This window comes from Eriocheir sinensis, chromosome 40 (assembly GCF_024679095.1).
Source record: "Eriocheir sinensis breed Jianghai 21 chromosome 40, ASM2467909v1, whole genome shotgun sequence".
In the NCBI taxonomy this organism is placed as follows: domain Eukaryota; kingdom Metazoa; phylum Arthropoda; class Malacostraca; order Decapoda; family Varunidae; genus Eriocheir; species Eriocheir sinensis.
The window spans coordinates 13,323,997-13,340,965 of record NC_066548.1 but is presented as its reverse complement, the minus strand read 5'-3'; the positions used below and the strand labels follow the sequence as shown (position 1 = coordinate 13,340,965).

The following is a 16,969-nucleotide window of genomic DNA, read 5'->3' as shown; positions in this document are numbered from 1 at the left end:
TGATGGGTTGGGTTGTCGGCCTTGACCTCCGTGCTGCTGTCTACCTACCCCCACGCTCGTCACCAAACGAACTTTGACGTAGTAGTGCACTGTACCTCCCACTTCCCGAGCCAGCCAATCCCACATATTTAGGTGGAGTCAGTAGGAAGATAGCAGGCGGACTAAAGTGCAGCCAACTTGCCTGATGGGCGAGCCTGCTGCCTACCATAACTCACTCTTTGGCCGACTGGTTAAGGAGTGGCTCTCCCGTCTCGCTGGTCGCGGATTCGATCCCCGGCGCCGGCAAAATCTTTCCTTGTCTGGATTCATTTATCGTGTGTTTCGTTACACGCGGTGGTCGTGTTGGAGCACAGTAAAGAATAAATCCTAGCGTTTCAGGCTCACGCGCTCGCTCGGTTTCAGTGCGTGACATCATGTGGCTCACGCGGACCACACTCTCCACTCAGAAAACAGCCATCCACCTACTATGATGTGTGCCATAGTGCTCTATCCTTTTCAGCAGATATGCTAACTGCTCAGTGTATATGGGCGTGACAATACTGTACAACAATATAAGGATAGATCGAGCACTTGTGTCACACATTAGAGTAGATGGATGGCTGTTTTCTTAGTTGAGAGTGTTGCCAGGCTATGAGGCGCATGGGCCACATGACGTCACGCACTGACCTCGAGCGAGCGCGCGTGTCTGTCGTATGGATCCTGGTAACACCGAGCTGAAGCAAAATACAAGAAGAATCGCCTCTTCGGTGGGTCCAGAGGCTGTACTGATTTTTTTGTTTACATATATTCGGCAGATTCATCTAGTTCAGATCGATGAAGTTCAGAAGCAAATATATCTTCATCACGTAAATTAGGTGAAAAATTCTACTCGTCGACACTTCCTTGATGAAAAACCAGAAAAAAAAAATCACGCCACCGCCAGCTGCCACAGGTCCACGTCTGTCTGTCTGTATGTCTTCCTCAGGGCACGCTGCCGTAACATTCACAACTCACAACTCACTCACCACCAAGGATTATATGGTATAAGGATAGCTCACTAAGCATTTGTTTTACCCACAATGCACCGCGGATGACGTCACACATGTACACAAATGGTGCTTGGCGGGAAACTGGTTCACTTCACTATAGCCCCAAATACACTGCCGAATTTTGGCTCACGAATGTGCACGAATATGCAAGTCATCCTGTGTCGCGAACAAGTTCGGCATCTTTCTTGCCTGTTCTTAGCCGTTCGGGGACATGTCTGCGTCCACCACGCGACTTTTGACAGTTGGTCACGACCGCCACGAAAGTTTCATGTTGCATGAAAAATTCGCGGCCGTTCGCCGAATGTGCACGAATGCAAAATGACCGCCGCATTGTCGCCGAAATGTCCCCGACATGTCGCCGACAATTCGGCGTCCGATTCGCGGTGTTCGGCGAATTGTCGCCGAATTTTGACCGTTGAAATTTTAATTTTATTGGCAAATTTGTCGCCGACATGTCGCCGACTATTCGGGGACATGTCTCCAACATGTCGCCGAATGGCCAAGACTATTCGGGGACATGTCCCCGAATATTCGGCGAATTAATATCACGACACGGCAAACGGGTCGCGGTGGGAGGTGTACACGGGGGTCTGTCTATCTATCTATCTATCTATCTATTTATGTATTATCTCTCTCTCTCTCTCTCTCTCTCTCTCTCTCTCTCTCTCTCTCTCTCTCTATATATATATATATATATATATATATATATATATATATATATATATATATCTATATATATATATATATATATATATATATATATACGGAATAAAATAATACTATAATAATAAATAGTAAACAAGAAAATATGAAAAACAAGAAGAATCATGAATATATAAAATGGGTATGGAACTAACATTTTCATTTATTTCATGATTAATTTACTATCTACTACTCTATTTATTTCTTAATATCATTATTCTGGAATTATTTATCCTTTGTTTCATTTCCAGTTATTTAGATTTTTTTCTTCTTTCAGTTACTTGTTTGTTTATTAATATTACGTAAACATTCATTCATTCTAAAATATTTGTAGGAGAGCAAAACAAAAACAAGTCACATTTATACATTTTATTACACATACTATCATACATATTACTACACATGGTATTTACTCGCCCACAATTCTGTCCTGCCAGGCCACTGCTCCCCGGGTGTTGTAGTAGTCCATGAGGTAGGCGCGGATTCCTGTGCTTTTATATGCCACATGGGCATCAGATGATCAGCTGTCAGAAATCTTGGCACTGTCGGAGAATTGTCCCCGACATGTCGCCGACACTTCGGGGACACGCGAAGACAATTCGGAGACTTGTCGCCAGTTATTCCGCGACAAAAAAAACGTTAAAATTTCAGATTTTGAGCTCGGCGACATGGACGCCGAATAGTCGGCGACATGTTTCCGAATTGTCCCCGAATTGTCTTGAGTATTCGCCGACATGTCGCCGAATGGTCACGAACTGTATTCCTCCCTTCTCCCTTGTTGTTTACCTGCAACAATAAACTATCAATCAATCAATCAGAATCTTGGTCATGTCGGCGAATCGGTCGCCGAATTTTTTCACGAACTGATTCGGCGTCAAGTTCGTGGCAAAAATTCGGCAGTGTATTTGGGGCTTATGTTCTCACCGCAGCGTGCTCAGTGAATATGGTGATTTGTGTTGTATATGGGTGTTACAGTTGTTGTTAAAAATTTACCCCTAGTATCACTAAGGGAACGGGCCCTCCGTTAAGAAGGTAAAAATGCTCCTTCCCTGCGCGTGGTAAAGTTGTAGAAAATGAACGTTAATGAAATTTGAGAAAACGTAAACATCGATAGTATATGGTAGACAGCAATATTTCTCAGCACCTTTTTTTTTTAACATTTCTTAAATATTTCTATAACTATATTATTTGCCAACTCGACAGCTGCCTGTATTTAATTACATATCCTTAGCAATAAAAAAACGCAAAATTTGAATATGAATGAGTGACAAGATTAATATGTAATGGTTTTATAATACATTTTATATGGAGAGAGTGAACCAGATGACCATTACACAGTCATAACGTCATCGATAACGGATCAGTGAGCTATCCTTGTAGTCTATAATTCTTGCTCACAACTAATTTATAAGTATTACTTGTTTGTCTGTTCCCCGCATTACAATGACTCCAAAATATAATTTTTGGTTAAGATTCGTTTTAGTACTGTGCCAGTATTTCGATCATTACCTACCTTATGAAACATCTAGTTGCACTATATAGCTCTTCATATATATTTTTTAAAAACGTTCAGCAATCATGGAAACGCTTTAAAAATCCAATTCAAGGACTATTTATTGTTGAAAATAGGAAATAATATTCACGAAAGCGCATGCAGCCTCCTCTGGCGCAGGCCGCGGCGGCGGTGCAGCCGTTGTTGCGAGAAATACCTCCTCGCATAAATAAATCGCATATACATGTGTGTGTGCGTGCGTGGGGGGGGGGGGGTCGAGGGGGGAGAAGCCCCCCCGTTAGCAGGTCGTAAAGTTCGGTTGGAGTAGTTTAAATATGCTTTCCCACCCTAAACCCTCAGCGAGCTATTTTGCGGCCAGAGATGGCTATACGCTTTCTTTCGTGAATATTATCCCCTATTTTCAACAATAGATAGTCCTTGAATTGGATTTTGAAAGCGTTTCCATGATTGTTGAACGTTTATAGAAAAGATATATGAAGAGCTTTCATAATTAGGTTGGTAATGAAATACTGGCACGGTACTAAAACGAATCTTTACCTATTTTTTTTTATAGCCTGTAGAGAAATCAGGTAAATATTTTTTTATGAGTGTATTCCAATCGAACGGATTAAGATTATGTAATGTTGCCGATTGGTGTGCCGTTGTCAGGTAGATGTGCCATCACTCCCGCCGCCTGCCCGCCGTCACCAGCCCTGCCGTGCGAGGCGTCTGCACCTGAGCGCCGTGTGCCGGGTGTGTGCTGCTGTGCCTGTGCTCAACACCCTTGCCGCTGACGTCCGCCACTGTGCCTCAGGGATGTCTTACTGTAAACAAGAAGGTTTGTGACACCTAATGATATTCTAAACGAGGGAAGAAGAAATATTGTAGTGTTTTTGGTTTTCAATTTTCATTCCTACCGGCAAAGTTGCTAGGGTGACTGTCTAATGAAGGAAGGCATGGGTGGAGCTGGGCTACACTCATACACCTCAAGGATGGCAGTTGATCTGGCAAAATATCTTGCCACTTCAAATTTTTATTGTTTTGACCTTATATAATTACTATAACTTAAAAGTTTCTTGATTACAAAACAGCATGACTTAAGTTTGGCCCTTGACATCAAGTAATCTGGTAAAATTCTAGTGTTTGCCCATGTCAAAACAAGCTTGGGGACCTGTGGGAATGCGGGGTTTCGGGTGGGGGACACGAAATCTGACACAATTGCATATATTTTTAGTGGGGGGGGGGTGGGGGAAAAATACCCTACATTTAGGGGTTTTCTCGGTTAATATTTAGGAGGAGTAGGCGTGGTCTGTGAAGCACAAGGGACATATATTCTATATTGTTTATACCTCAGTGTATGCAAATTAATTTATTGAGCATCAGAAATGGTCTAGAACATCTGTTCAAAGAGTGGGGGGGTTGAATGAAAAGGCATATACATACATTTGTTTTGGTGGCGGCGGCGGCCATTGGGAGGTGAGCAGTGTTGCCAACGATCCGGTTAGCAATGGTACGCTTGGTTAGCAGTTAGCCCACGCATGTGAGACCAGGTCCACCACGCGTGGTTATTTATTTATTTTTTTAGAACGTGCAGCCAAACGGCTGCCATGCTGAGGGCTGGGTATAGTATTAGGTCTGGTCTCACATGCGTGGGCTAATCGCTAACCAAGCGTTGGATCGTTGGCAACACTGCTCACCTCTCAATGGCCACTTCCGCCGCTGCCGCCACCAAAACAAATGTATGTATATGCCTTCTCACTACCATCGCTAACCACCCTCAAACAGGTGGCGGTATTTGTCTGCCACTTTTTACTAATGTAGTTTAAAAATAAATTGTGACTATTGAGAGAGAGAGAAACCTCACTCGCTTGCATAGAAAATGGGTGTGAATGGCAGAGCGGGGCGGAGTGTGCTATGGGGAACCGTATTACTCCTGATATATGTACCCCCCCTTAAAGTAGTTTTTTTACTGGTTTGTGCAGAAAAAAACTATCACCACTAAAAAAAGTAGTCGCATTTTGCCCATGAAAACATAATTTGTGTCTTGATAATAATATGCCTACTCGTGCTACATTTTTACCATTTTCTCCTCCTACCACCACTAAAATAAGTGTTTGCGACGAATTTAGTGTTCTCCATACGGAAACCACGCATTCCCATTGGACCCCAAGCTTGTTTTGGGAGAGAAGCATAGTGAACCCACCAAACGATGCTCACCTCACTGGTCTGTCGTGGCGCCGGCGGCCAGCTGCGTCCACATAAACTACCTACACCACACTCATACCCTCTTGCTAGCACCAGTTCGGGTAGCTTGTCACCTCATCACAAGGTTTCTGGTCCTGCTAATAGAGTCCGTGGCACCAAACACGGTGTATCTTCATTGTTTATCACTGACACAAGCAAAACCACTGGCTACCCGTGATCCATCCAGCACCATGCCCTAGAGACTACTGCGGGTTCTGCCGCAAGTGCAGGCTCCTGAACCTCCTGCCCGAGCTGTTCAAACACATGATTCCTGACTAACCTGCTTTCAAACCAACCTCCAGCAACCAAACACTATAACACTCCACATATGTACCTACACGGAGTATCGCTATTGGCTGAATACAACTTAGACGTGTCCTCAGCAAAGAAGATTATTGGGTACTTGAGAATAACACAAATCAACTAACAAACATTAGATAATAATTAATAACCTGAATTTGAATGGAAAATTTTCGAACACAAGTAACCTGCGTTGGAACCTGCTTCATTCGTTCGTGATACAAGTAAGTGAATACATAGTCATATATGACATGGTTGCAAGATTCTTACGACGAAAATTACTTACCATTTAGATGCTTCATAAGTACAAATGGGGCAAATTAATTGGAAGTAGCCCAAAAAGTCATGTGCAGCCTCAAAAAATAGCCCAATACGCTATACTCTTTGCCCAATCTAGCAACACTCATACGTATGTGTAGGGGAAAGCATAAAGTACCTAATCTAACTTAACACCCTAAACTAAACTAATGTAGGTAATTCTATACTAGAGATCTGCCTCCCCCTCCCTAAAATGGGGAAAATTCCCTACTCTCGAAAGTTTACGGAAACTTCCCGTCCCGCACTGCAAATTTCCGATGGCTCACACTGTATGTCGAATATATTTAGGTAGACGGTCACTGTTCTTCTCATAAACCTATTAATGGTGGTGTTCCACAGGGCTCTGTCCTATCACCCACTCTCTTCCTGTTATTCATCAATGATCTTTCCATAACAAACTGTTCTATCCACTCATACGCTGATGACTCCACTCTGCATTATTCAACTTCTTTCAACAGAAGACCCTTTCAACAGGAATTACATGACTCCAGGCTGGAGGCTGCAGAACGCTTAACCTCAGACCTTACTATCATTTCTGATTGGGGTAAAAGGAACCTTGTGTCCTTCTATGCCTCAAAAACCCAATTTCTCCACCTATCAACTCGACACAATCTTCCAAACACCTATCCCCTATTCTTCGACAGCACTCAGCTGTCACCATCTTCAACACTAAACATCCTCAGTCTATCCTTAACTCAAAATCTTAACTGGAAACTTCACATCTCGTCTATCGCTAAATCAGCTTCCTCGAGGTTGGGGGTTCTGTATCGTCTCTGCCAGTTCTTCACCCCCGCACAGTTGCTATCCATATACAGGGGCATTGTCCGCCCTCGTATGGAGTTTGCATCTCACGTGTGGGGGGGCTCCACTCACACAGCTCTTTTGGACAGAGTGGAGTCTAAGGTTCTTCGTCTCATCAGCTCTCCTCCTCTTACTGATAGTTTTCTACCTCTTAATTCCTGCCACCATGTTGCCTCTCTTTCTATCTTCTGTTGATATTTTCATGCTGACTGCTCTTCTGAACTTGCTAACTGCATGCCTCCCCCCCTCCCGTGGCCCTGCTGCACGCGACTTTCTACTCATGCTCATCCCTATACTGTGCAAGCCCCTTATGCAAGAGTTAACCAGCATCTTCACTCTTTCATCCTTCACGCTGGTAAACCCTGGAACAATCTTCCTTCTGTATTTCCTCCTGCCTACGACTTGAACCCTTTCAGGAGAAGGGTATCTGGACACCTCTCCTCCCGAAATTGACCTCTCTTTCGACCACCTCTTTGGATTCTTTTTGTGAGCAGCGAGTAGCGGGCTTTTTTTATTTTTTATTATTGTTTATTTTTTTGTGTGCCCTTGAGCTGTCTCTCTTGTAAAAAAACAAAAAAAAAAAAAAAAAAAAACTACTACTCCAACCTAACTTTACATAACCTAATCTCGACTCCCCTTCTAGTGGGGGGCTTTGCCCTCCTCAGCCCCTCCCCCCCCTGCCAAGGAGACTGAGTGAAATTGCGTGGTTTCCATACGTGGTAAAAAATCCCTCAAATATATTTAAACTACTCCAACCTAACTACATAACCTTCTAATGGGCGTGCTTCGCCCCCCTCAACCCCCCTTCTGCTACTGAGACTGAGTGAAATTGCGTGACTTCCGTAGGTGGTAAAAAATCCATGAATGTATGGAATTTCCCTACATCTAGGTAAATGTAAGGAATTTCCCTACATTTAGGGTACTTTTCAACCCCCCCATAACTCAAAAACTATGTGTTTGCGATGCATTTCATGTTTACCGCTGCAGTCCCAAAGGCCCCCTAGCCAGTTTTTGTTGAGAGGGGTGAGTATGGGCAAACACTAGAATAATGCCAGTAATCTATCTCATTGTAACCAGTGGGATAGATTACTTGACATTAAGCGGGAGACTGAAGTCATGGTGGATTGTGATTTTCAAGTTTTTTGATAAATATTCAGAAGTACACCCGATTCAAGATGGTGGACATTGTCAATACTATAATACACACACTTGCTGCTGCTTTGAGTTTTTTGGAACTAACAGAACCCTTCCTCAACCAAATAATTTTTTGGCGCTTAAATAGTAACATATCACTGCTAAGGATAGGAACCTGTTGCTGCTGTAATAGTAACCTGCCACATTGAAATGATGAGGGTGTGGTTTACTTACCTGGCTGCTGATGTGGGCTAATATTTCTTTTATGGTTGCTATCTTTCATGTGGGTAATACTGTGCTGTGTTTTATTCCTCAGAATTTGCAGTGCAATAACTAGTAGCTCACCAAAAATCAAGAAACTTAAAAATACTCATGTAAAAGTTGGTGTAGTCTATCAATTGCAATAACTCAGGGGTTCTCAATTTTTTTTCAAGCAAGGACCCCTTTTATGACAGATAATAAACCAAGGATCCTCACACACTTAAAAACATTGATAGTTTAGAACAAATCAACACCAAGGCGGCTAGGTTCATTACAAACAATCACATTCGAATGCCTGGAATCACAACACGGATCAAACAACAGATAAACATGTAACCTCTTCACATACGCAGACAAGCACACAGACTTACACTTATGTACAAGATCACAAACACTAACATTGACATTGACTCACAAACATTCTTACACAACGCAAACAGTCACACAGATACACAGCAGTCACCGAGCACCAGAGGAGACAGTATACTACATTTGTGAAGAGGGATCGGATAGAACAGAAATTATGAAGGTTACAAGAGAGAAAGATTACAAGAGAGAAAGATCTGGGAATTTTGACTGATGGGCTTTTGACATTCGAAGCACACATATCTGAAAAAGTTAATAAGGCCAACCAAATAATGGGCATAATACGTCGTACATTTACTACTCTTGATGTACAGACATTTAGATGTCTCTTCAAGACCATGGTAAGACCTCATCTTGAGTATGCTCAGTCAGTATGGTCCCCCTACAAGAAGAAGGATATAAGGATTGTGGAAAATGTCCTGAGAAGAGCATCCAAGTTATTACCAGTACTCAAAAACCTCACATATCCAGAACGACTGAAACAATTGGAGATACCAACAATGGCTTACAGAAGGCTAAGGGGAGACATAATTGAGGTATATAAAATCCTCAAAGGTAAATATGATGAGGATGTGAACATCCAACGTGAGAGACATACAGGGTGACACGTGGACACAAATTGAAGCTATGGAAAATGAGGTCCAGGAAGCAAAAGAGGCAGATGTTCTTCAATTCAAGAGTCGTTGATGCCTGGAATAGCCTTCCCAAGGATGTAGTAGAGGCGGTGAGCGTGATATCATTTGAGAAACGTTTAGATAAGTTTTGGTCAAACCAACAAATTAAATATAATTTTGAAGAAAAATTGGTAACCACCCCGGCACACCACCTGAATATCAGTTCTGACAGCGACAATGATCTGGACATAGAGGCCTAGCTTTGGCCTGCGTCCAGTAACACCGTAAGGTACCATAAGGTAAGTCAACATACTCGTAACACACACATCCATAAATACCAAACATATCACACTAACACTGACACATACAAGCACTCATACTTTCCACACACCATACGTGACTGGAACAGCCTCCCTCAAGAGATTTTAGACTGCACTACAAATAAATTAACTGTACAATAGACTCATTCAGAAAACAAATACACACTCACTTATCACCAGAACACACCAACACTAACAATTACACTTGATTCACTTCCCTCCCCTGCACACTCGGCTCCCCCCAACAGCCAACACAAATATACGTGTTATGCACCTGTACGGGTGCCCTGCGCATTATTAGCCAGATCCAGATCCCCCCCCCTCCCCCACATACGTTTCCAAAAATTTATTTAATGTTATGCCTGTTTTTACAATTCGATATCCATGTAGGTTATGTGGTCAAACAAATGCAAATCAAAAGAAATGTATTAGATACAATGTATGCCTATGAACCATTTCACTATCAACACTAATGGAAAGTGTAAATCATAAATACATAGACTGACAAGTAAGTTTAATTCCATCTCCGAGTAGCAATACTGATAATAATAAAACATAAGACAACAATTCAAACAATTCAAATAAAAATGAACAAAAATCATCCTTCACATGTACTGAGTAGTCCCTCTCTACCACAGTGACGACAGTTGTGTTGGTTGGTGAGGCTTATCACATCTCTCTGCACGAGTGCACGTGAACACACATATGACAATCAAAATCAAGAAATGAAATATATATATATATATATATATATATATATATATATATATATATATATATATATATATATATATATATATATATATATATATATATATATATATATATATATATATATATATATATATGCATTTGTTAAAAATAATGCCGTAATGGCAGTTTATCCATTCTTTATTTACTTTTACACATTTCACTAGTTTTTAATGTGAGGTTCTATAAAATAAAAAAGTTGTCCTAGACTATATTCATGGTAAAGCGAAGTGTTTTGCTCAAAATTGAGCATCTTCAGGCTATAAAATGTAAAGTGGAAAAAAGTAAAATTATAAAATGTAAAAGTATAAACTGTAACATAAAAAAAATCTAAAAAGGTCTAAGAGAGGGCACCAGCAAGATGTTGGCTGGATGGTAGTCAGTGAGCCACTGAGCAGCGGGGACAGCTGTGGGCTGTGGAGGGGTGTGTGAGCCAAGGGATGGAAAATAAGTTCAAGGCAGAAGAACTGCAAAATTTTTAGCTAGCATGTATAATCATCCTGTAAATATTTTTTTTACTTTGCAGGGAAGGATCGTGTGATATTTGTAACTGAAGAGGATCACAACGGTCCCTCTGAAGTGTCACTCCCTGAAGATGAGGACACCCCAGGTGAGAGATCATCTACAAGAATTATAGGTGTTTAAAGGCAGTATGCACTTGGTCAGTTTAGAAAAAAACAATACAATGATATGACATACTTAACCCTTTCATTGCTAAACGCTTGCAGCGAGCATTAGGCATATTTGCTGGTGGTGCTAAATGCTTCCTGCGAGCTCCACCCGCACTCAAATCTCCCGCGTATGAGTGTTCCAACACTAATTCTCACAACACAGGATTGCCAATTGAGTGGGTTCTTCACTAAATTTGGTGGAAAATCATATCAGCCCAGCGCGGCAAATCTACGGACGAGTAACTGGTGGATGTTCTTGCCCAATATAGCAGCATTTTTGCATAGCTTCACCTATCACCTGACTGATTTTTCGACCAAATAGTTGTAAATATTGCAGTTGGCAATACTCCCTTGCCAGAGTCTGAAGGAGAGATGTCCGCAGTTACCTCAATATGGCTGATCATTCCGCATGCACTGACGTAAGTGTTAACATTCAACACTCCCTGAACGTGCATGTACATTCGCAAGAGAGGCATACATAACTGACTCCTATAGATCTAGACCTCCTCTTTCCAGTGGTGTTCTTGGTTTTTAGCTGTGATGAAAAGTTTTTGAGATACAGAGGTTAAAAGAGACCCCCCATTGGGCTGCCCGACTGCGCCTGAGGGGATAGTCGCGTCCGCACCGCGTGCAAGGAAAGGGTTAAGGCTGTACTATATATACTGTGTGAAAAAAGGTCATCCGCAAAGAGAAAATGAGTTTGGTTTTGCAATACTCTTCAGGCTGCACATGTGAAGTAGAACAGTTAAGTACATTTTTATAGAGGTTGGCGAAGATAGAAGAAACCAAGGAATTTAAATATATGAGAAGGTTTTTGTGCAAGCAAGGGAGAATGGGTAAAGCAGTGGAGATAAGGCTTAAGGTCAGTGGAAATAAACATAATTTGAGGTTTGTGTGGTGGTGGCTGAGTGGTTAGTGTGTGGATGTTGTGATCCCACAGACCTGGGCTCAAGTCCCACCACAATCTATCGATCTTTATCTCTGACGCCCTGCTCCCTCATGGGAGCTTCCCTCTATGGAGTGGCAATGAGAGAAGTACTTCCATCTCTCCTTGTTCTTGCACTCCCTTTCAGCGTACTCAATCCTGCTACATCTAACAGGGTGTATTCATAGTTGCCAGCCAGTGTGTGTCGCCAGCGACTAAGTCCTTGGGCTCATGAAGTTTGAACTATTCTTTCAATTATTATGAATTACCTGTGTTTCTCTGGGAACTGTAACAATTAAACTTCAATACAATAAGTGATACTATTGTTAATAAAAATATAGTTGATCATTCTCCTTGTTTGATTTATTGGTAAACAAGAAAAAATAAATGACCGTTGTAAGGTTCTCCTCATTAAAGATCTTTCTTGCATGAAAGCCCTGCAAAATCAAGTAGAATTGGACTTTTAAAAAAATTCCATTTATATTACAATATTTGCGGAGTATTTGCATAGGTGTATCACACTCTTGCCTTCCACAAAATTTTTCAAAAAACAGTAGGGTGTCAAGCAATTTGACCCACCCCCAAACAACTCTAGGAAGGCCAGGTGTTTGGGTTGCCTTCCAGCATATTACACTCTGCCTTCAACTGACTACTGCTTGTTGTGTGGGGTAGACCAAGACCTTGGGTGGACACCTGCCGCTACTAAGAGGGTGGGCAGGTCAAAGGTGATGGTGTTTAAGGCCAAGAATTGAGGGCAGAGCGTAACACTGGAAGCGGAAGCCAGTGTCGTCCACAGAGATCAAACAACGGATGATACGCTTGTTGTAAGTCCAATTCTGCTTGATTTTGCAGGGCCTTCATGCAAGAAAGATTTTTAATGAGAAAACTTTGCATCGGTCATTTTTCTCATGTTTGCCAATAAATCAAACAACGAGAATGATCAACTACATTTTTATTAACAATAGTATCACTTATTGTAATGAAGTATAATTGTTACAGGTCCCAGAGAAACACAGGTGATTTACAATAATTGAAAGAAAAGTTAGTTGGTGGTCACACATGGTAAGGATGGATATACCCCACTCTCTCACTCCAATATTCGCTCATCCTGTTGATCTACTTCACAGGTGGTCTTCCCCTCACACACCCTCCCTCAATCCTTCCCTCATACACTCTCTTCACAAATTCATTCTCCCCTATTATCATCATGTGTCATAACTCAGTGCACCGCGCTTCACCCACTCAACCACTCCACTCCTTTTGTTGTCACACCCATACCAAACCTGTCATACACGCTGTCATTACTTTCTTCATTCCATCCTGAAACACCACATGTATCTCTTATATAACTCATTTCCACTGCACGTATTCTCGATTGCTGTGCTGCATTCCATGTCCACGTCTCTGATGCATACGACAGAGTTGTCAGGATAATACTGTTCCTTATTCCCCTCTTTACCTCCATGCTCACACTACTACTTTTCATAACTCTCCAATACACCTCCTACCTCTCTGCCCTTCACTGCTCTTTCCCTCACCTGATCTTCTATACTTCCATGCTTATGTAAGACTGTCCCTAAATATTTAAACTGTCACCTCCTCCTTTCTCTCCTCCCCTAACCTTATCCTACATTTCATTGTGATCTCTGCTCTAACTCTGTACAGCTTTGCAAAATCAATGACCTACTCTCGCATTCTCAAATATCATAACCTTACTCTTTCCAGCATTCACTCTTAGCTTTTTCCTCTTACACACCCTGTCAAACTCATCCACTATCCTCTGCAGCATCCCCTCATTCTCTGGCACCAATACTGTATCATCTGCAAACATGCTTGCCACTAATGACTCCTCTGTACCTTTTATCTTTAGCCTTGGACCTAGCTCTCCCACTCTGACTTTCATTTCTCTCATACAACCGTCTGTGTATACATTAACCAACACCAAAACTCTCACTCAACTCACCATTCACACGTACAGAGGCATGTGCATCCTTATAGAAGGATCTGATTCCCTCCAGCAAATGCCCTCCCACCATATATCCTTAGAACATCCAATAAACCCTCCCTGTCAACCCTGTTATATGCCTTCTTTAGGTCCATGAAAGCTGCAAACAGCTTCCTATCCTTCTCTACTAGTAGGTATTTTTCAACTACATTTTCATTGCAAATATTTGATCTACACAATCCCTCACTTTTCTATAACCCCAACCCCCTAGTTCATCACCTACGCTTTTCTCAGTTATTTGCTTCATCCTCTCATTTGAGGCGCTTAGAGCCAGAATGATGTAAGTGCCAAAAATTAAAATTGAGAAAAACACTATCAGTTTTGTAACTTTCAGTGAATTGTGATAAGAAGCAGGGATTGGTGTCAAAATGTTAATTAATGCATGTCCTTTACAACCAGCATAGTGAAATTACATAATTCTGAAAGACAAATAGATGACTGCGTTGCCAATTCAGTGGGTTTTCCACGAAATTTGGTGGAAAATCATATCAGCCTAGAGCGGGAAAGCACGGAAAATCTACGGACGAGCAACTGGTGGATGTTGTTGACCAATATAGCGACATTTGTGCATAGCTTCACCTTTCGCATGACTGATATTTTGACCAAATCGTTGTAAATTTTGCAGTTGGCAATACTGCCCTGCCAGCACCCCATCATCAAGAGATCTACTCAGTAGTTGCCTCACAGCTGACCGACGCGCAGGCATAAATGTATGTCTTCACAAGCAACACCCCCTGAATGTGCCTGTACGTTCACAGGAGAGGCTTACATTACCGAATCTTATAGATCTTGGCCTCCTCTTTCCAATGGTGTTTTTGTTTTTTTAGCTGTGATGAATAGTTTTTGAGATACAGACATTAAGAGAGCGAGCACTAGCGTCACATGCTGGTGGTGCTAAAAGCTCGCTGCGAGCGCCAGTTGCACTCACAGCAATAAACACCCCCTGAACATGCCTGCACGTTTGCAGGAGAGGCTTACATAACCAAATCTTATAGATCTTGGCCTCCTCTTTCCAATGGTGTTTTTGTTTTGTAGCTGTGATGAACAGTTTTTGAGACACAACAGTTAAAAGAGGTCCCCTTCCCCCGCTGGGGTGCCCGAGTGCACCTGGGGGGGATAGTCTCATTGCGAGCGGTTAGCAAGGAAAGGGTTAAAGACCCCTCTTAGCGAATTAATGAGAAAAAATCATCACTCACATAATGGTTTATGTATCAATGCATTTGTGATCAAATATATATATATATATATATATATATATATATATATATATATATATATATATATATATATATATATATATATATATATATATATATATATATATTGGGGGGTTGATGTCACGGCAAGAATTTGGCCCGTTACTGGTACGCGGTAAAGCCACATATTTGGCCCGTTGCTGCTACTGGGTTAATGAGATAAGAGAATGTGATAGATCTGGTAAAGGATGAAGGAAGAAGTTATATAGAATAGTAAATGGCAAGTACAAACATTATTGAACCAGACTTTAGCCCTATTCAGCTTGAGAGAGAGTTTTCTGTAGACCTTTGCTTGGCTGTTGGGTATCATTGTCACTAACATAGTGATGACAGTCAGTGTTAAGTGCTTTGGATAGTGTGTGAATTGGAGGTGTTGTCTATTTCAGTGAATGATCTTTATTTACTTTTTCTTGTTTCTTGTGGCTAAACTTCCTGCCTATGCAGGAAATAGGACTCAGTGATAATTACATATAAATTTACTCATCTATTTTCTTATTACAAGGTATTTAACTTTACAGTGTGTTTTCTTTTTTACAGCAGGGCTCATTCAGCCTGATGGAGAGATCAACTGGGCCTGCCCATGCCTGGGAGGCATGGCCACAGGACCTTGTGGAGTAGAGTTCCGTGAAGCTTTCTCTTGTTTCCATTACTCCACTGCTGAACCAAAAGGCAGTGATTGTTTAGAACCATTCAGGCAAATGTCTGATTGCATGGCCCAGTATCCTAATGTTTATGGCAGCAAGGAGGACAAAGATGAGATGGCAGCAACAACTGGTGACCTTGCAAATGGTACTCAAACTTCAGGGGAAGTAGCAGCAAAGGCATAGCAGCAGGCCAGAGATGAATCAATGACAGATGGACCTCATTTAGAACCACAGCAGTGAGGAAACCTTGGGATACTACTGCATATACTTATTTAAAAAAAATCAGTCTCCAGGAAGTAATATCTATGTCAAAGTTAATTCTACAAGTTTGCTAAAAACTGTAGAAAAAATAACTTTTATACGAGTATATACAGTACTTGTGTTTCATAGAAACAATGATGCAGTTTAAACTACTGAAACATGATGCTCTCAAATTACCAGTAACTTCCCAAGGTATTCACTGTCTGTGATACACTTTGTATATAGATATTAAGTAAACATGTTATGTTTATGGAAATCATATTCTTCATTCTATTGAATTACAGTTGTTGATTGTGTTTGTAAAAATGTAATATAAATATTAAGTTGAGTAGTCTTTGTTAAGACAAAGTACATTTCAAGGCTCTGTGAGACCAATTTCTAACTGAATACATTTTTTATGCTAAATTTGAGTAAGTTTTGTTTCCATAAATTTGTAGGAAAGGGAGATAAAGATCAGTGGTGTAAAAAACTGGGTATGATATAAAATAGAGCTTGCATTATGTATTGTGTATAGTGGGTGTGGCAGGTTGAGAAATCATACACATTTTTGTATCAAAATTATAATCGTCTATTTAAGCTATTAAAAGTTAAAATACAAGCAATTAAAGTGCTCATGGTAGGTCTCTTATCTATCAATGACAGGAATCATCTGTTCTGACCATTTATTTTCAAATGGATTTTTAATATTTCAAGTGTAAGATTTTGTATGATAGACTTTCCTTATGCTAAGAACTAGAGCATACATAAGTGGGATATTTAATTATGATTTTTAACTTCCTCCCACATAGATGGTCATAATATGTATTAAACTAGTTACATGTGCCTGTCTGTCTTCAAGGATGAACCTCAATCCATTTGCCAGTTTTCTCGTTCATGC

General features: G+C 41.1%; 2 protein-coding genes across 3 annotated transcripts in view; one reads left to right on the top strand and one right to left on the bottom strand.

Annotated features, from left to right (window-relative positions):
* The window catches only part of LOC127009377 (mitochondrial intermembrane space import and assembly protein 40-B-like), a 24,050-nt gene extending 7,136 nt beyond the window's left edge, over positions 1-16,914 (top strand). For both annotated transcript variants that reach the window (XM_050882406.1, XM_050882407.1), the window contains 3 exons: positions 3,892-4,060; positions 10,857-10,940; positions 15,725-16,914. In XM_050882406.1, coding sequence (XP_050738363.1) covers positions 3,892-4,060; positions 10,857-10,940; positions 15,725-16,014 — 543 coding nt within the window. In that variant the 3' untranslated portion in view covers positions 16,015-16,914. The remainder of the gene's footprint in view (positions 1-3,891; positions 4,061-10,856; positions 10,941-15,724) is intronic.
* Positions 16,637-16,969, bottom strand: part of LOC127009371 (symplekin-like) — a 48,016-nt gene continuing 47,683 nt past the window's right edge. The window contains exon 21 of the mRNA XM_050882391.1: positions 16,637-16,969. Coding sequence (XP_050738348.1) covers positions 16,964-16,969 — 6 coding nt within the window. The 3' untranslated portion in view covers positions 16,637-16,963.